At 33.9% G+C, this 20,122-nt stretch overlaps 4 protein-coding genes across 7 annotated transcripts; 2 read left to right on the top strand and 2 right to left on the bottom strand.

Moving 5' to 3' along the window:
• Positions 1-981: 981 nt before the first annotated feature.
• LOC134690413 (palmitoyltransferase ZDHHC15B-like) lies at positions 982-3,258 on the bottom strand. 2 transcript variants are annotated; one of them, XM_063550382.1, is made up of 2 exons: positions 3,123-3,258; positions 982-2,099 (listed from the first exon to the last, which is right to left on the bottom strand). In XM_063550382.1, exon 2 carries the CDS (start codon positions 2,087-2,089, stop codon positions 1,001-1,003), a length of 1,089 nt encoding a protein of 362 aa, XP_063406452.1. In that variant the 5' UTR covers positions 2,090-2,099; positions 3,123-3,258; the 3' UTR covers positions 982-1,000. The 2 variants fall into 2 exon arrangements, with proteins under 2 accessions (XP_063406452.1, XP_063406453.1); XM_063550383.1 differs by lacking the exon at positions 3,123-3,258 and adding an exon at positions 2,875-3,082.
• A 591-nt stretch (positions 3,259-3,849) lies between these two features.
• LOC134691176 (palmitoyltransferase ZDHHC3-like) lies at positions 3,850-6,796 on the top strand. 2 transcript variants are annotated; one of them, XM_063551495.1, is made up of 2 exons: positions 3,850-3,924; positions 5,679-6,796. In XM_063551495.1, exon 2 carries the CDS (start codon positions 5,689-5,691, stop codon positions 6,775-6,777), a length of 1,089 nt encoding a protein of 362 aa, XP_063407565.1. In that variant the 5' UTR covers positions 3,850-3,924; positions 5,679-5,688; the 3' UTR covers positions 6,778-6,796. The 2 variants fall into 2 exon arrangements, with proteins under 2 accessions (XP_063407565.1, XP_063407564.1); XM_063551494.1 differs by having other exon boundaries at positions 3,908-4,071.
• A 309-nt stretch (positions 6,797-7,105) lies between these two features.
• On the bottom strand, positions 7,106-8,404 carry LOC134690084 (serine/threonine-protein phosphatase 6 regulatory ankyrin repeat subunit B-like). Its single transcript, XM_063550058.1, has one exon. It carries the CDS (start codon positions 8,402-8,404, stop codon positions 7,106-7,108), a length of 1,299 nt encoding a protein of 432 aa, XP_063406128.1.
• A 2,619-nt stretch (positions 8,405-11,023) lies between these two features.
• LOC134691175 (palmitoyltransferase ZDHHC22-like) lies at positions 11,024-14,305 on the top strand. 2 transcript variants are annotated; one of them, XM_063551491.1, is made up of 2 exons: positions 11,024-11,162; positions 13,122-14,304. In XM_063551491.1, exon 2 carries the CDS (start codon positions 13,128-13,130, stop codon positions 14,187-14,189), a length of 1,062 nt encoding a protein of 353 aa, XP_063407561.1. In that variant the 5' UTR covers positions 11,024-11,162; positions 13,122-13,127; the 3' UTR covers positions 14,190-14,304. The 2 variants fall into 2 exon arrangements, with proteins under 2 accessions (XP_063407561.1, XP_063407562.1); XM_063551492.1 differs by having other exon boundaries at positions 11,031-11,158; positions 13,122-14,305.
• The last annotated feature ends 5,817 nt before the right edge of the window (positions 14,306-20,122 follow it).

Here is a 20,122-nt window from a genome sequence, read left to right as displayed (position 1 = left end):
AAGATTCAATTTCATTTCTCTTTTCAAGGATTAACGATCTATTGCTCTGGAATCGGGGGTTTTAGTTTTTTGTACCCGATTCGTGTGTGTGGAGTCATTGGTGCAATCATTGGCCGAGTTAAATTTAAAAAAAAAGATACAAGTACTTTCCGCTTCATCGTCAGTGCCCTGCATTTTATGAGGCATGTTAAACCAATAACAGTGAGGTGAGAATATTTTCGCTCCGTGCTGAAGGATTCTCTGAGACTTTGAGACGAAGAAACGCAAAACAAGCGCTTTCCTTTTTGCTTTTTGTATTTTTGGCGTGCATGTTTTGTTTTTTGTTTCATGAATGGATACCCCTGTATCCTTTCTTTTCTAAAAGAGAACCCTAGTTACAGTCTTCAAATATGGAAAGGTGCCTGTGCATTGTGGCAAACCATAGAATATTCTGACTAAACGAGATGTGAATAGGTTGAAACAGACAATATCAAAGATCTGTCAATAACTATTATAGAACATATATGAAGATAATAAACAAGACAATCAAGTAGTCCCCAGTGAACAACCTGTTCTTCGGGAATCCCAATCTCCAAATTTCAAATATCGATCACTGGACTAACAAACTTTCAGTGAGTTAATTACAAGAGTTTCAAATATGCTTAAAAGTTGAAACGTTATAAAAACGATTTGTTGGATAGTACACCACAAGGACAAAAGAGATAATTACAAAAAATACCAAATCAATGAATAACAGCAATATAAAGGGGCGACCATTGGATTTTCTAAGAACCGGGAGATTTTGGAAATAATTATCTTCACAACCTGGCAAGATTTGGAAATAAATAATACTTCACAAGACAGGATAAACACGAACATTCTACCACACAAACTGCAGGAAACAATTGTGTTCAAAGTAAAAATAGGAAGCCAACGTAGCTACAGGGGAGAGCGGTGGAATGCATTTCCCAGTTTGATAAAATATAAAGCTCAAAACAAGTATTATCAAATAACATTTAATTTAGTAGTTGTAAACCTTTTTCTTGTGTTTTGAATTGTGATTTATTTTGACCCCATCCCATTTGTATCCATCGTCTCTTTGTTTAAATAAAATAGTCATTGGAAATATAAAATTCAAAGCCCAGAAGTCCCCGAACACAGACCGGAAGTTCTGATTTACACTATTATTGCACTTTACCTTGACCTGTTTAGCGAATTCGAACATTGTTATTCCTTTGAACACCAAAACGGTTTGAGCAGTGCAGTAAACTATACCCAGTAGTCCACAAATAAACTCAATGTATAGATGAACTATTAGCAAAACTATATGGAAATTTAAATCCTCCGACCCAAGAATCCAACGATATACTGCAATCGGCGGTAAATAATTCGTCCATGAATATGCTACTGGCCAATAAAATGTTTCTAAATAAATCCATGTAAAGTAAAATGCAACTGCTCCTATAATTATTGAATAAAATGATAATACGTAGAAATATCGTTGATTTCTAAATCCTATACAAGTTCCAACAAAATAGCAATGGTGGTCACGTTTTAGAATGCAAGTTCTACATATATTACAGTGATAGGCCCGTGGAGGTATATGTATTTCACAGTCCTGGCAGTAATTCCATGAAATTCCACCATCATCGCGTGGGCAGTTCGTAAATTGAGGAGCATGACCATTTGAACGTGCCCTGTCTGCAAGGAATGACTCAAAATATTCTGGTGGATTATTCCATCTTTCTTTTGTTTCAATTGTCGGATTGTCACGTGTCTTTGTTATATTCGTACTATAAAATATCGTACAAAAATAATTCATAAACCATTCGACACAGACAAAAACTGTAAAAACTTTTAACCAATATCGAGTCCATTCATCAAAATCATCAAAAAGTCTTGGGATGATAACACACAAAAACACGTACAGCTGTGTAGTTGACTGGAACGCAAATGTGAGGCGAGCATATTGTTTAGCTGCGTTTGCAGATTGAATTGAGCGTTCTTTGTCGTTGTATCGATGGCGCCATTTTTCCATGAGCGTCATGTCGTTCCATGCTTTATCTGATTGTTCCTCGTGTTTGTCAATATTTATTCTTACTGTCGCCATTTGTCAGGGTCTGCAAGGGAAAATAACGATAAACATATTTAAAATTTGATCGTCAAGAATATTGAAGATTTAAGATTTTTAGCGACAATCGTCATCTGGTATGGGTTTTACTCATTGAAGGCCGTACAGAATGAGGAGCTTTATGTGATAGCATTTTCGTATATTTGATATCTGGTGGAAAATCTTCTTATTTGGAATCTAACCGTGACTTCTTTTCATATTGTTTATGAATGAATACAAATTCAATGGCATACACGTATATAATTCTTGCATGCATCTTAACTTTTTTTCAACAAGGTCACGAAGTGTATCCTGTAAAAGTTGGAGTCTGAGCACGGATGAATCGGAATGAATATGAGTCTTTTACCAAGGGGTAAACATATAAAAATGGCCTCACTAATTTAAATATGGTAAATAACGAGTTCAAATAGGAAAAACACGCGAAATAGACAATCAGTTGTACGGAAATAACCCTTTTAATACGACACACATTTTATAAAAGAAAAAAAGCTCCTCTGTTTGTTCATTGTGTAACTGTGACTTAAAGTTCAGTGGCGGATCTAAAGGGGTCCAGCGGTTGGAACCCCTTTTTTACTTGACGATCAATGCATTTATAGGGGACATGTAGTTGGAATATCCCCTTTTAATTCTTGGTTGGGACCCCCCCCCCTTTTTGTTTTTTAAATGGCTGGATCCGCCCCGGATTTACATAGACATTAAATTAAGATCGCCGACTAAACAATAAGTCGAAATAATATTAAATAAAGCATTAAAATATTGATTACAAGAAACATGGGACAAAATATGTTGATAGTCTAGTAGTCCCGGAAGGAACACAATAAAAGGGGGCCGTGCTTAAGTTAGGCGCTTGTGAAAGGAATCCCGTGTAATAGTCAGATCGCCATGCTGGTAATTTATAGGAAGCCATGTATCACACTTTATATATAAATCGGATTTTAATATTGATCTTTTAAAGTATGCGTGACCAGTGTCCTGAGGGGGTGTAACAATAACAAGTTAAGTCTATACTTACATATAAATCAGTTCAAAAGAAAGCTTTCTGTTAAAATACTCGGACATGACTTGTTAAAACGTTTCAGTGATCAGTTCTATTTATATCTATATTCCTTCACTACCAGGTAAACAATGCATACCTGTCTGGACTAAATCAATATTATAAATATAATGTGATCCTGAAACATAAAATGTGATTATTAGTCCCTCAGTGAACCTTAAAGACAACTTGTTTTTTTTTTTTAATTTTTTTAAATATCTTAGCCTCTGGAATAAAAAAAAAAAGGGGGGTACGTTTATGGTCATTAGTATCTTATAAAGTTTGGTGATGGTTAAATTCATATGCCCATAAAAAGTCGAAGTCATGCATCCACTTCTATTTAGAAGAATGAAATATAATTATATGCTGCTTTCAATATAAAAAAAAGGAATACGTACACCTGCATAAATACATTTCATTTTTATCGATGTCAAATTATTATACTCGCTAAATTGGGTAATCTTTCTCATCGTAAAAGATAAATATTTATTGTTCGTCACATGTTTTAACTTTATTGAACTTTCATAGAGAAGTTATTAAAACGAACAAAGTTTTAACATGTAATTTTTTCGTCAATCAATTCAATGCTATACAAAATCAAATCCTGAGTGAATAACTCTAAACTTTTCATGACCAATCAAGCATGCACAAGTTTTTTTTTTAAAAATGTGTAAGCTTATGTATTTGTCATAACAAGTTGGTCGTCAATAATTAAACAGAATCGAGTTATATCGGTCAATTAATTATGCCATTGTTGACCATTGGTCAATTACTTTGACAGGTAATATTTATTACCGGTGAAAATCTGGTGCTATTTAATGTTTTAAATACGTTGATACATGCTAGCAGTGAAATTTTAAAAATTCTATAGGAAAATATAGATTTATGTATCTTTTGAATTGAATTCACAACAGTTATTCCACTCAAGGTAAGTTTGATCAATTTAAATTAATAGCACATAGAGTTAACTTGTTATACCACAAAATACACATTATAACCGAATTATCCGGCCGACAATTAAGGGGTTATTACTCGACAATGTATCACTTGAATCTCCTTCGTGTTTCTGTGCAATTTTAGGTAGCTGGTTCCCCTTTATGTTTCGAATCCCACTCATTTTTCATTGAATATTACTATGATATTGCAAAATAAACATACCGGGTACGCTATCAGGAATCTGTGCAATATAAAATCAGCCGGATAACCTGTCCTTTTGTTGAAAGGATATGATACCCTGCCCCCTCCTGCAGTGTTTAACTTTGCTTGGTGTTTTTCTTTGTATTTTCTTTTTCTTTGTTTGTTGTTTTATACCACTGTCTCCGATTAGGGCGTGGGTCGGGCAATCTGAAACAGGTTTAACCCCGCCAGACTATTTATGAACCTCAGGGGGATCCAGCCATTTTCAAAGGGGGTTCCTAGTCCAGGACAAAAGGGATTGATTCCAACTTCATGTCCCCAGTCAAATGCATTGATCGTCCAACAAGGGGGGGTTCCAACCCCTGGGACCCCTCTTGGATCCGCCACTGAACATTTCCTAAGTCAGGAGGCTGTTAAGTAGTTGTCGTTGGTTCACGTCTGTCATATTCGTAAATTGTTTGTTGTAAATTAGGCCGTAACCTTCCTCTATTGAATTGTTTCATATGACGGGACCTTTTATATTCGACTATACGGTCAGTGGCGGTTTCAGGAAGGGTTTGCGTCCGGACGTAACGAACAGACACAATTTCTTTCATAAATTCATGATATCCATATTTAAAAACTGTCAAATAACAGTGACTTGTAAAATTCGCTTACTCGTTCTTCAGTGCTAATCTTTTGTTAAAGCTGTCTTTTTATATGCAAAAGTTCTTCTTGGATACACCCCTACTTTACCCACATTTTGATATTCCAGGATCCACCAATGCAACGATAACTCAGATATATTAACAATTCTGTCCTGCTGATCTAGGTATAAAGGGTCCACAGTCAGCAAAGCCATTATTTATACTAACAATCTTATTTTGACGTTATTGTATACAACTTATTACAAGTACAAGCTACCATGTTTTACAGCATTTTGGAATGAACGTATGTTTCTCTATTGAACAATTTCTCGACACACATTATTTTTATGCGCAAATATAGTAGTAATAAAATTAACGGTACCAATTTATTTTGCACCAGATGCGCATTTCGACAATACTTGTCTCTTCAGTGATGCTCGTGGCCAAAATATTTGAAATCCAAAGCTTATATAATGTGCGCGATGGCAATGCAACGACGATCTAGTTATATTAAAGTATCTGTATACATGTCGTTCGATCGTCGTAAAACTGTTTCGTGTACAGAGTTGCTTGTCGATATGAAAAGGGTCATTTCAACCAGTTAAAGTTTGGCCCAATGCATTCGAATTTTACACTATCTCACAAGCGGAACGTTTAATGACAAAGGTAGTTATATATGATAGGAGACTAACAAAGAATAAGTCGTTTAGAATGAGCTTAAAACATCATGACACTTGATTTATTATATAGACCTTTGTTTCTTCTACTACAGATTACCTATAATGGCAACGATTCGAGTAAATATCAACAAACAAGAAGAGGAACCAGAAAAATCATGGAAAGAAATGACACTCATGGAAAAATTCCGGAAAAAATACAGCGACAGACGAGAAGTTGCCTTAAAAGATGCTGGACGAATGGCAAGATACGCCTACATAAGCATTGCATTCCAGACAGCGACACAACCGTATATGTTTCTGTGTTTTATTATTCCAAGACTTTTTGAGGAGTACGATGCATGGACTCAGTACTGGTTAAAACTAATGTTTATGTTCCTGGTTGTGCAAACTTTAATGAACTATTTTTGTACGTTATTTTACTCGACAAACATTATAAAAACACGTGACAACCCAACAGTGCAAATGAAAGAAAGATGGGAAAATCCCCCAGAATACTTTGAATCTTACAATGAAAATCAACCTCTAACAAACGGAAATGCCAAACATCTCATGAACTGTCCACAAGATGAGTCTGGGTTGCCATGGAAATACTGTGACGAGTGTGATTTTTATATTCCGCCACGTGCTCACCACTGCTACGTTTGCAGAACGTGCATATTGAAACACGATCATCATTGTTACTTTGTAGGCACGTGTATTGGATTCAAAAACCAAAGATATTTTTTCGTTCTAAATTTATATGCTTCGCTTCTAGGATGTTTTAGTTTTTATTCCACCATAAAATATTTACAATACTTTTACTGGCCGACTGCATACTCATGGACAAACTTTTTTCCACCACTCGCAATATTCCGGTGGTGTAATGGAGCAGAGGATTTGAACATCAACACCATTTTACTTCTATTGCAGTTATATAATGAACTTTTATACGGCGTATTCGGCATCATATATTTCACATCACAGTTGACATTAGTTATTAAGGGAGTTACAATGTTTGAATTTTCGAAAAGAGTGAGAGTAAAATGCAAAAACAGTATAAACCAGAACTTCCGGTCTGTATTTGGAGATTTCTGGGCGCTGAACTTTTTATTTCCGATGACAATTCTGTTCAAGCAAAGAGACGATGGGTTTAAATGGGAGGGTATTAAAGTCGATTACAACAGTAATTACGAGCACACATTGCCTAAATAAAATTTTAAAGTATGGTTCACTTTATGAGTTGTATTTATTTGTGTCTTTAATTTAATTTTGATGTCGTTTTTTGAGGAACGGACATCGATTAGAGACCGTAAGTTGATCTATATATATACACAATAGAGAACATTTGCAGTATTTGAGTCTAAGATAATGATGATGCGAGTTATTTCCCTTCCTTATTTATAAGCACTGCATATTTAGTGCCATGCAGTAATAAAATCTCGAGCTTTCAATTTGGTGAGAATTAGATGGAAGAAATATCAAATCGCTCAGTTTTACAATTTTATCATTTTAAAGCCTTTGGGGAAAAAAAGCGTTTATGTTATGAAATACATTCCATCTCAATACCAGACCATATAGAACTCCAGTAGTGTGACATAAATTTTCTAAACATTATAATATCTGTCATAAGTCTGTTTGGGCAGTTTGATATAACAGTCTTTATTATTTCTTCTGGCCCTTGTCTTTGAATAACCAGGCTATACATTTTGTAGAGACATAAGCGATATAGAGACGTTGGTGTTAATGATTCTGCTTCCAAGATTTTTCTCACGTGTCGCAAATGATCTCGCGTTAGTTTTAGTGCAATAAGTCCTAGATTGTCATAAACACAAATTTGTGGGGTATACACTAGTAGGGAATGATATCCTATGAGGGAATGAACCGGTTCGTTGTTATCCAAGAAATAAAACAAAGCTAATTTCCCATTGACGTCCTTTAATGAGGCATCAGCTCCTTTTCTGAGAAGCATTGCAATTTTGTAGCCGTAACCAATCTTTGCTGCAAACATTAGTGCAGTTTTCCCACATGCATTTGTGTCGTCTGGTGATATTTCATCAGTAAAAGGTTCAATAAACTTTTCAGATACCTGTTGATTCTGTACAAGACAATGAATAAGTCCGTTATTAAATGTGTCTCTAGACTTTTTATTGGATCCTAAGCTAATCATATAGTCTGTCATTAGTTCTGGACCAAATGTTGCACCAAAAAGAAGTGGCGTCATTCCATATGTGTTGCGATATTCTATACTTGATCCTGCTTCTCTTAAAATTAAAAATGGTTCCTGCAATCCTTTCTTGGCACAAAAATGTAAAAGAGTGTTTCCAAAAATGTCTATTTCCTCACGTGGATCTGCGCCATAACGAAGCAAAACCCGGAGACTTTTTTCTGAACAATCACGCAAAGCTTTCATTGTATTTCTAAAATGGAGAGCAACGCCATCTTCTGCATTTATTTCGCCTGGATGTGTTCTAGGCCAATACTGTATACAGATATTAATTGCAGTTCTTCCAAATTTGTCTCTGATATTGACGTCTGAGCCATATTTACAGAACATTTCCACTAACTTTGCTCTCCTCAGTAGGCAGGCTAGATGTAATGGAGAGAACGTAAGAGTCCTTGAGATATACTCTTCTGATTCATCTTCGAAGCTGGAACAATCTGTATGGATGATATTCAAATCTAGTCTCTGGCTGTTTATTAGTTTGAGACATGATTTGGTATCGTTCTGTACAATATAATCATGCAGTGTTCTCCACAGATTGTTGTGATCTGATGTCTGGTTTCCGTTCCACAGATATGGATTATCTACGTTAGGTGTTTTTGAATGAACGCAGCCCATCTTCTCTGCTCAGATAGTAATGGAAAACAACTCCGTGAACGTCATTGAATGCATACGTCATAACTGGACATTTCTATCAACAATGCAAAACTAGTTTTCGAGAAATATCATTTATTAAAGCAGTAAAAATTAAAATGGACCGGATATTTGGGACTCAATAGTTATTTCAGGGTGAAGGTAAAGGACAGCTTGACTTTCCGACAGCAAGGCCATTGTTTGTGACGATGAATTGTTTGGAATTGTTTAAGATCTTGATGTTTAGATTGGATTCGACTGGCTGGTAGATGAGTAAAATATTATCCACTGGACGCAGCGACCAATCAGTACACAACAATAATTCAAACATTAAGACAAGGTACAGGAAACCAATCTTAAGTCTTCCCACCTTTACGAATAACATTGGAAAATTTGATTCGAAATTACAATTACTTTTATTTTCTTTTCGGAGAAAAAATATGAGATGAACTGTCAGTGCCGCGTTCTATTTATACAATTTAAACCAACACCACAGACGCTGGTACTATTTTAAAATTTCCAAACACGGCGCAAAGATTACAAAGATATGCCAAATGCAAAGTTATTTGTGATGTGAACTTGCACTACTCTAAATTTCCAAAGGTTGTGACAGTTTAGATGTTATAACTGCATGGAGGGCAGTCCTCAAACAAAAAAATAAAAAAATGTCCTAACCGATCCAAGTTGGTATAATATTTCAAATTTGACAACGGTAGGGCAATTGCAACAGAAACTACATATTTAAGCCTCCTTAACGAATAGCAGTTTAATAATGATTAGAAAAATAAGTTTTATATCTAATGAGGTAAAATATTTGAACGTGGCTACGCACTTATACATTCATCCCGAATGAATGGAGCCCTGTAATTGAAACTGGTATTTAAAAAAAAACTCGAAAAAAAATTCGAACTGTAAAGCCAGTACTGAAGCCGGAGTTACTGGAAACAAGTGATGACAGGAAAATGAGTGACTCATTCTATGTTTTTTTTTCATTTATGCCCTCTGGGGAAATTGTCCGTAACTTTCTTATTTTCTTATTTTCCCGAGCGACTCTGTCGACCTTCGACGAACCCTCGTTGTGGTCTATGATTGTGATGGTAAGTTTTTTTTTTAGATCAGCTTGTGTGTGCCCAGGTGATCTCAAATGACGACTTACGGGTAGGTCGGGCTTGCAAGTGTAGTCACTTCGATGACCATTCATGCGTTTGTTTGTTGAATGGCTGCTTTGTCTCGCCAACATACTGCATGCCACATCGACACTGTAGGAGGTATACAACATTCTGGGTTTTGCAAGTAACATTGCAAAATATAGTGTACACAGACCCAGTCGAGTGGCAAGTAAATGTTTGAGTATTTAGTCTTTGTTGTCAGACAACGTCTGTTACCACATGACTTGCACCATGAACAACTTTTATTTGAGGAGACGTCAGCTATATATATATATATATAGAATAGATATAGTGTTGATTTTTTGTTTAATAATATCGAACAAAGCATGATACCCTATAATCGATAATTTATAGATGGCTAAAAAAAAACAACATTATTTTGTGGTGCCCTTCTTTAGATATAGGAAGATGTGGTGTGAGGGCCAATGAGACAACTCTCCATCCAAATAACAATTTAAAAAAAAAGTAAAATAGGTCAATGTACGGCCTTCAACACGGAGCCTTGGCTCACACCGAACAACAAGCTATAAAGGGCCCCAAAATTACTAGTGTAAAACCATTCAAACGTGAAAACCAACGGTCTAATCTATATATTTACATCATTTTAAAAATGCAAATGGAAATAATCCCGCCTGCGTTTTCGTTATAAGTAATTTACGTTTAAGTTACCTACTTTTGGGACAAATTACATCAAAATTATAGAAAAGTCTACCAACTCTTAATAAAAGGGTCAATGGGTTTACCATTTTCAATTAGCCCAATCGACCACTTATAATTTATGACCTGAACTTTTTTAAATGTAAATCCATCCCCTACCTTATGCAAGATAGCAACAACATTTGAAAGGTGTAATGGGGGGGGGGGGGGGGGGGGGGGGTATGCACATGTATAGTAAGTATTTAATGGAGATTTGTATAAGGGCCGTAATGCTTTCTGTTTGTGCATGTTATGAATGTTGTATGTTGTTCAGTTTATTTGCGTATGATCATTGTATGTATTACCTATGGATCTTCAGAACGCTGGCACTGTTGTTCCATTATGATCCATTATATTCTGCTCTACTTCATCATCGTTGTATTTAATTGCACGTATTTCATTGTATTCATTGACATTATTGTATAAATGTTATTTTCCATGCCTTCTGAAAAATCATGTTCTCTCATTTTTAAAGATTGTAAACAGAAAGGATAGAAATTGAGGCTACATTATATTTTAAAATAAAAAAAAAAAAACAAGTCAAGAAACAGACTAGAGAAAAGAAATAAAGTTATAACCCGTAATTAAAAAAAAAGATCTGAACGTTGATTTAATTACCATTGTTATGTTTTCTCTCTTAATTATTAATTTGGCTAATTATGTGTCAGGTTTTTTTTTCTATTCATATTTTTTAAAATTTATTGAGCATTTAAACAAAAATCAAGTAATCACATGTGTATCATGCAAGTATTTACCTGGTTGCTAAGAACAACAATCACAGGTATACCCGGGATCAATTGAGTGTTTACAATCGGGTGGAATTCATTGGCCATGAAAAATTATTAACAACATCGATAAGCGTGGAGCAGAAACTGTAGGTAAATATTTTGTTCTCATCTTTTTTTTTCTTTTTTAACTATCAAGCATTATGATTGAAATGTTAGGCACATGTTACAGTATTTCTAATCTTTTAAAACAAATTAATTAACAAATTATCCTATGAGATAATCTTCGAGTATCCACGCGTGTGTTTGGAAGGGGGGCCTATATACCGGTAAAAGACCGGTTGTAGAGCTAAACTCGGGGTGGGGGGAGAGATGGGTCATCCCTTTTCACAATATCTTCAAAGCCAGTTCTTCGTGTATAAATACATGGTGCTATTGGCCCGGCTGATGACACTTTGTTTTTGCTTATTCTATTTCCATCTTTTTCTGAGCTTAGAGCATCATATCTATAATGCAACCATCTGACACTAAGGGTCAAGCATTTTTATTTTGATAATTATGCTTATTAAAAATCTATATTTCGTCTTCGGAATACAAAGATTGTACTATATTTATACATGGAAAACTTCTAGAACAAGTTGCAATAAACCCTATTCAAATCGGTACTTCGAATAATTTCATTACAATACAAACTTACGAAAACCGTTGATGGCGAAGCAATATAAATGATGTCATGATTACTTCCTAAAATAAGCTGTTGGATATGCCCTTAAACAGAATAGTAACGTATTCAAATTATTTACAAAGGATTGACATCGTAGATCAACTGTTATTTACCCTTAGCAAATTTTTGAATACTTTCAAACTTTAAATGTCACATAATTCATTTCAGACAGTAAATACAACTAAGCTTTCACACTTTGTCGTTAAAATTAAGTTTGAAAAAATAATAATAGTTTTTTTAAGGTTCAAGATTTTTTAAACATTCAGATGCATATAGTACAACGTTTTGCAAAGTGACAAAAGAACTTTCATTTTGCCATAATTTGGTAATGGATTACATCTATTATATAGGTGGGAAATATTTGTATTGAATGTTTACAAATTTAAAAATGTACAAGATATTCATCACCAATATGTTCCTTAATATAATTCCGTTATTGCATTTATTCTAATTATGGTACATATAACGTTTATCAGATTCTATAGGTACATGTAATCGTCATTTTGCAGTGCACAATTTTGTTATACTTTTTGGTCGACGAAGAACATAATTTTCAATATCTATTTTTTTTAGTTAAAAGTGAATTTTGACCAGGAGTTTGGACACTTTTCAAATTCTATTAGTCAATTTTAGATTGAATGACACTATCTATTTTATAAAGTGATAAGTGAAGTAAAATCCATTTTGTAGGAGTTATGCAAATATTTCAATGATTGGGGGTGCGATAGATATTTTTTTTTGGTATATTGTAGCTCGCAGAATGAAATTGTAAAAATTTGAAGTTTTATTTGATGATGGATTTTTTTTTACATCTCTTCATCGCATAGTTTCCTAAAATATTTTACTGAAACGAACGACGGTATTAGTTCTTTCAACGGTTAGAGTATTAGCTTTTTTGCCAAGAGTAACCCATTCTAACTTAAAGGATTTCAGTTTATTTCTACGTCCGAGTTCAGGTCACGGATATTTATAAAGTTAACTAATATTTTTTTGGGAAAACATAGCCGTAAAGAAGAATAAACAGGGTTTATCAGCCTTCACGCTCCTACAAAAAAGGTCGCAAGTTCGCATGCATCAGTCAAATTTATTATAAGATAAGATAATGATTATTTTATTTAGTAACGTGTCACATATTGATCTTACACATACCTTAGGAGTAGATCTGTTGAAGGAGTAAACATTCCTGCAAGTAAAAAAGTCATCAAAAGATGCACCAAGACCAGCAAGATTGAAATAAAACGTGAAGGACGTTATGAAACAAATCTTGCTGATGAATCAAGCACACACTCAATCACAACTAGACTTATAGGAATCTTTTTATTTTCATATTATGTATACAACTGAACTGTCCAAACTGTATAATACTATTTTTAAACGGTCTTTTTCAGATAAAAATGGCGACAGTCAGAGTAAATATTCCACAACAACAGACTAAAGAAGAAGATAAATACACGTTTCAAACATTTAAAGAAGAAATTAAAAAGAAATGGACAAACAAACGTGAAGTGAAGCAAAGTGAACGAGATCTTGCTCAGTCATTTCCAAAGGTTCTTTTAGCTCTTCAATGTCCATCACAGCTTTATCTATTTTTATTTTATATAATTCCACGTTTATTTGAGGACTATACAGATGAAACACAAATATGTTTGCAATTGTTTGTATGTTTTTGTTGCGTGGAAGGGCTGTTGAACTATTTCTTATGTTTATTGACTAATTCGGATGTGAAACCACGATCTTCCTCTTCCAAAATAAAAACGTTTGATGACCCACATGCACACACTAATGGACATGTTCCGAATGGAGTAACTGTATCACGTGATGATGGAGAAATGCCATGGGGATTTTGTGACATATGCGACATGGACATACCTCCGCGAGCACATCATTGTAAAATCTGCAAAAAGTGTATTTTAAAACGAGATCACCATTGCTTTATGGTAGGAAATTGCATTGGATTTTACAATCAAAGATACTTTTTCGTTTTAGGATTTTATGCCATACTTTGTGGACTTGGGGCATTTGCATGTAATGCCTGGTATTTATATCTATTTTACTGGCCAACAGCGTATTCATGGACTAGTTTATTTCCTCCAATCGCCTTCTACCGTTGGCTTTTCGGTTACGAAAATATAGAGCTTCATGTACTTATTTTGATATTCCAAGCTTATCCTCAACTGTTTTTCGGTGGTTTCGGTTGTATTGTGGTCAATTCTCAAACGTTGATGTGTTTTCTTGGGAAAACTGCACATGAACTAACCTCCCACATCCCAATCAAAAATAACAATTTCTTTTTCACAAATTTTGAAAGTGTATTTGGAAAACATTGGCTGTTGAACTTTATTTTCCCAATGACACAGTGTTTAAAACAACCGGGAGATGGCACTTATTGGGACGGCATAAAAATTGACCATGTGTCAAATTCGGACGACAAAAACAAAGTGGTGCTAAATATGTAGAAATATCAAGTATATTTGTAAATTTTAAAATTTTGTAATTTCTTTTTTATATATAAATCACCGTTTGTGCAATATTGAAATGCACCATTACTCAGATGTGTGCCATATTATAATAGATATTTTTTTATATTTAAACTGGTTCGATTATTTTTAAGTATATATGTAAAAGAGATGTTGAGTATAAACCAACAAGACAGTCACTGGGCCAAACCACACCAGATTAATTGTTAGTTGTTTAACATTCAGTTGCAAATATTTCATACATGTTCAGGACGACACACACTAACAGCACAATATTAAATGTTTGTTGTTTAGCTTCCAGTTGCAAATATGCCATACATATTCAAGACAACACCCAATGACAACAAAAGATTAGTTGCAAATTGTTTAACGTCCAGTTGCAAATATTTCATACATTTTCAGGACGACACACACAAACAACACAATATTAATTGTTAGTTGTGTAACGTCCAGTTGCAAATATGTCGTGTTTGTTCAGGACGACACATACTTACAACAGAAGATTTATTGTTATTTGTTTAACGTCCAGTTGCAAATATTTCATACACATTCATGACGACACATTAAGAACACACAATTAGTTGTTAGTTGTTTAATGTCTAGTTGCAAATATTTCATGTATGTTCAGGACGACACACACTTACACACAAGATAAATTGTTAGTGGAAAAATGTCCAGTTGCAAATATTTCATACATATTCAGGACAACACACACAAACAACACAAAATTAATTGTTAGTTGTTTAACGTCCAGTTATAAATATTTCATGTATGTTCAAGACGACACACACTTACATACGAGATTTATTGTTAGGGGTAAAATGTCCATTTGTAAATATTTTATACATATTCAGGACGATACAAGATTTGTAGTTTTGGAACGTCCAGTCGCAAATATTTCGTGCATGTACGACATGAACTAACAACACAGGATAAATAGTTATTTGTTTATTGTCCAGTTGCAAGTATTTCATGCATTCTAAGGACGACACACACTAACAAAGCAAGATTATTTGTTAGTTTAACATCAATATGCAAATATTCCATCAAGTTGCATATAATTCATGCATGTCTTGGACGGCACACACTAACAACTGAAGATAAATTGTTTGTTGTTTTATGTCCAGTTGCAAATAGTTCATGCATATTTAGGACGACACACAATTACACACAAGATAAATTTTTAGTGGTAAAATGTCCAGTTGCAAATATTCCATACATATTCAGGACGATACAAAATTGTTACTTTTTGAACGTCCAGTCGCAAATATTTCGTGCATGATTAGAACAACACTTACATCTAGTTGCTTATATTTCATGTATATTTGGTACGACATGAACAAACAACACAGCATACATTTTTATTTGTTTATTGTCCAGTTGCAAATTGTTCATGCATTCTAAGGACGACACACACTAACAACACAAGATTATTTGTTAGTTTAACATCAATATGCAAATATGTCATCAAGTTGCATATATTTCATGCATTTCTTGGACGGCACACATTAACAACTGAAGATAAATTGTTTGTTGTTTTATGTCCAGTTGCAAATAGTTCATGCATGTTCAGGACGACACATACTTACATAATATTTATTGTTTATTGATTATCGTCAAATTGCAAATACTTGATACATGTTCAGGACGACACACAAAACCAACACATGTCGTACATGATTCATTGTAAGTTGTTTAACGTACAAATATTTCATACATGATCAGAACATGACACACTTGCAACACGATTTTAATTGCTTTTTATATATTTCATACATGTTCAGGACGACACAAAATAATTACATTCAGGATGACACACAATAACAACACAAGATCAATTGCTAGTTGTTTAACGGCCAGTTGCGAGTATTTCATACATATTCAGGACATGGCAAAATTACAGCACGATTTAAATTGTTTTTTTTGTTTGTTTTTCGTTCAATTTTAAATATTTCGATTGATTCTTCGTTTTTTAATGTCCAGTTGCAAACATATCGTGCATGATCAGGACAACACTAACGTCCAGTTGCGAATATTTCATACATACTAGGACGAGACACACTTAAACAGACGAATGGTTGTTTGACATCCAGTTGCAAATATTTCATAATATTCAGGACAATACATACTAACAATTCAAGATTAATTGTGTGTTGTTTTATGTCCAGTTGCAAATATTTCATACATTTTCAGGATGACACACAATAGCAACACAATATTAATTGTTAGTTGTTTAACGTCAAATTACAAATATTTGATACATGTTCTGGACGACACAAACTATTAACACCCGATCCATTGTTAGTTGTTTAATGTCCAGTTGCAAATAAATCATACATTTTTAGGACGTGACACATACTGACTACACGCTTTCAATTGATTGTTTTTCGTTCTGTTGCAAATATTTCATGCATGTTCAGGACGACAAACACTTACACATAAGATTATTTGTAAGTTGTAAAATGTCCAGTTGCAAATATTTCATTCATATTCAGTACGACACAAGATTGTTAGTTTTTTAACGTCCAGTTGCAAATATTTCATGCGTACTAGGATGACACACACTTTTACACAATAATGGTTGGTTTAACATCCAGTTGCAAATATTTCATCGTCCAGTTGCAAATATTTTATGCATGTTCAGGACGACACACACTAACAACACCAGCTTAATTGTTAGTTGTTTTATTTTCAATTGCAAATATTCCGTGCATGTTCAGGACAACAATAACGTCCAGTTGCTTATATTTCATACACACTAGGACGACACACTGTAACACAAGAATGGTTGGTTAAACATCTAGTTGCAAATATATCATACATATTTAGGATAACATGAACTAACATTGCAGGTGTAATTGTTATTTGTTTAACGTCCAGTTGCAAATATGTCATGCATTTTTAGGACGACATACACTTACAACGCAAGATATTTTTTTATTTTAACGTCAAGATGCAAATATTTCACCAAGTTGCAAATATTGCATGCTGGTTCAAGACGACACACAATAACAAAACACGATTAAATGTTAGTAGTTTTACGTCCAGTTGCAAACTGTTCATGCATGTTCAGGACGACACGCAATCTATTGTTAGTTGTTTAACATCCAGTTGCAAATATTTCATACATGTTTAGGACGTGACACACAATAAAAAAAATAAGGTAAATTGTTTGTTGTTTTTTATCCAGTTGGAAATATTTCATACATGTTAAAGACGAAACTACACATACTAACAACTCAAGATTAAGTGTTTGTTGATTTATGGCCAGTTGCAAATAGTTCATGCATGTTGAAGACGAAACTACCCTGTGCAATGTCAAGGTACAGGTATACATTATACTCGTCTGCTATTTAAGCAGAACTATAAACATTATATAAATAACACATAGCTGAGAGGGTGATAGAGCAGATTGGTACCCCGAGAAAATATTGTCAACCGCGGCGAAGCCAAGGTTGACAATGCCTTTTCGAGGGGTTCCAATCTGCTCTATCACCCTCTCAGCTATGTGTTATTTAATTTATAATACTGAATGTCCTATAATTTTTGGCTTTTACAGATTAATTTTATTCTAAAAGTATTTTCTATGACGTCACGTTCATAACAACGTTACGGGTATTAGAAAAAAACCAACTTCATTGTTCTTTGAATAATCGATTTCTGATTGGTCTAGACGAGAGGGTAACATTAAAAAAAATTGTCACCCGCTCAGCCATGTGATAGAGTAAATTGACACCCTCGTCTTAGCCAATCAAAATATGACATTTTAACGTGAAGTATAATAAATATATTTATATACTTTACTGCAGAAACGTTGTATATACATGTATAGTTAATCATCTCGTCAAGTCCCAATAAATACATCCAGCTTAATAGAGGCGGATTTAGGGAGTTGCTTATATTTCATACATATTTAGTACGACATGAACAAACAACACAGGATTAATTGTTATTTGTTTATTGTCCAGTTGCAAATACTTCATGCATTCTCAGGACGACACACACTAACATCACAAGATTAATTGTTATGTTAAATCAATATGCAAATATTTCATCAAGTTGCATATATTTCATACGTGTTCTGGACGGATTTAGGGAGTTGCTTATATTTCATACATATTTAGTAAGACATGAACAAACAACACATGATTAAATGTTATTTGTTTATTGTCCAGTTGCAAATAGTCCGTGCATGTTCATGACGACACATACTAACACAATAGTTATTGTTAACTTAGTTGATTTACGTCAAATTCGACACAAACTAACAACACACGATACATTGTAAGTTGTTAAACCTACAGTTGCAAAAATGTCATGCATGTTCAGGTCATGACACACTTACACAACACTCTTAAGTGTTTTATTTTGTTTTTCGTCCAGTTGAAAATATTTCATTGCATGTTCAGGATGTGACACATGCTTACAAAATTAATTGCTAGTTGTTTGACGTCCAGTTGCAAATTTAATACATGTTCAGGACGACACATAATGATAACATGTTCAGGATGACACCCAATAACAACACAAGATTAATTGCTAGTTGTTTAACGTCCAGTTGCAAATATTTCACACATATTCAGGATATAACACACTAACAACACGATCTTAATTGTTTTTTTTTATATGTCATATATGTTCAGGACGACAACCAATAGGTACATGTTCAGGATGACGCACAATAACGACACAAAATTAATTGCTAGTTGTTAAACGTCCAGTTGCAAATATTTCATACATATTCAGGACGACACATACTTACAACTCAAGATCAATTGTTATTTCTTTAATGTCCAGTTGCAAATATTTCATACATATTCAGGACATGACACACAATAACAAAACAATATTAATTGCTTGTTGTTTTTCATCCAGTTGCTTATATTTCATACATATTCAAGACATTACACATTTACAACACGATCTTAATTGTCTGTTGTTTTTTGTCCTATTGCAAATATTTCATACATGTTGAGGACGTGATACATACTAACAACACAATATCAATTGATTATTTTTCTCCCAGTTGCAAATATTTCATACATGTTCAGGACGACACACACTTACACACAAGATTAATTGTTAGTTGTTAAATGTCCAGTTGCAAATATTTCATACATATGCAGGACGACACAAGATTGATAGTTTTTTAACGTCCAGTTGCAATATTTTATGCATGTTACGGACGACACACACACTAACAACACAAAATTAATTGTTAGTTGTTTAATGTTCAATTGCAAATATTTCGTGCATGTTCAGGACAACACTAACGTCCAGTTGCTATAATTTCATACATACTAGGACGACACACACTTTAACACAAGAATGGTTGGTTTAACATTCAGTTGCAAATATTTCATACATATTAAGGACGACATGAACTAACATCACAGGTTTAATTGTTATTTGTTTAATGTTCAGATGCAAATATGTCATGCATTTTCAGGACGACACACACTAACAACGCAAGATAATTTTTCATTTTAACGTTAAGATGAAAATATTTCATCAAGTTGAAAATATATTTCATGCAGGTTCAAGACAACACACCATAACAAAACAAGATTAATTGTTAGTAGTTTAACGTCCATTTGCAAATATTTCATACATATTCAGGACGACAAACACTAACAACATTATTTTAATTGTTTGTTGTTGTATGTCCAGTTGCAAATAGTTCATGCATGTTCAGGACAACAAGCATGCAATTCATTGTTAGTTGTTTAACGTCCAGTTGCAAATAGATCATACACGATCAGGACATGACACACAATAAAAGAACAATGTTAATTGTTTGTTGTTTAACATCCAGTTGCAAATATTTCATACATGTCCAGGACGACACACACTAACAACAGTAGTTTAATTGTTTGTTGATTTATGGCCAGTTGCAAATATTTCATGCATGT

Source organism: Mytilus trossulus, chromosome 11 (assembly GCF_036588685.1).
Source record: "Mytilus trossulus isolate FHL-02 chromosome 11, PNRI_Mtr1.1.1.hap1, whole genome shotgun sequence".
Classification (NCBI taxonomy): Eukaryota; Metazoa; Mollusca; class Bivalvia; order Mytilida; family Mytilidae; genus Mytilus; species Mytilus trossulus.
The sequence above is the reverse complement of the archived record's forward strand: the minus strand, read 5'-3'. Positions and strand labels throughout refer to the sequence as shown.

Excerpts from the sequence above, each read along its gene's own strand:
- LOC134690413 (XM_063550382.1), bottom strand. The coding sequence starts at position 2,089 with ATGGCGACAGTAAGAATAAATATTGACAAACACGAGGAACAATCAGAT.
- LOC134691176 (XM_063551495.1), top strand. The coding sequence starts at position 5,689 with ATGGCAACGATTCGAGTAAATATCAACAAACAAGAAGAGGAACCAGAA.
- LOC134690084 (XM_063550058.1), bottom strand. The coding sequence starts at position 8,404 with ATGGGCTGCGTTCATTCAAAAACACCTAACGTAGATAATCCATATCTG.
- LOC134691175 (XM_063551492.1), top strand. The coding sequence starts at position 13,128 with ATGGCGACAGTCAGAGTAAATATTCCACAACAACAGACTAAAGAAGAA.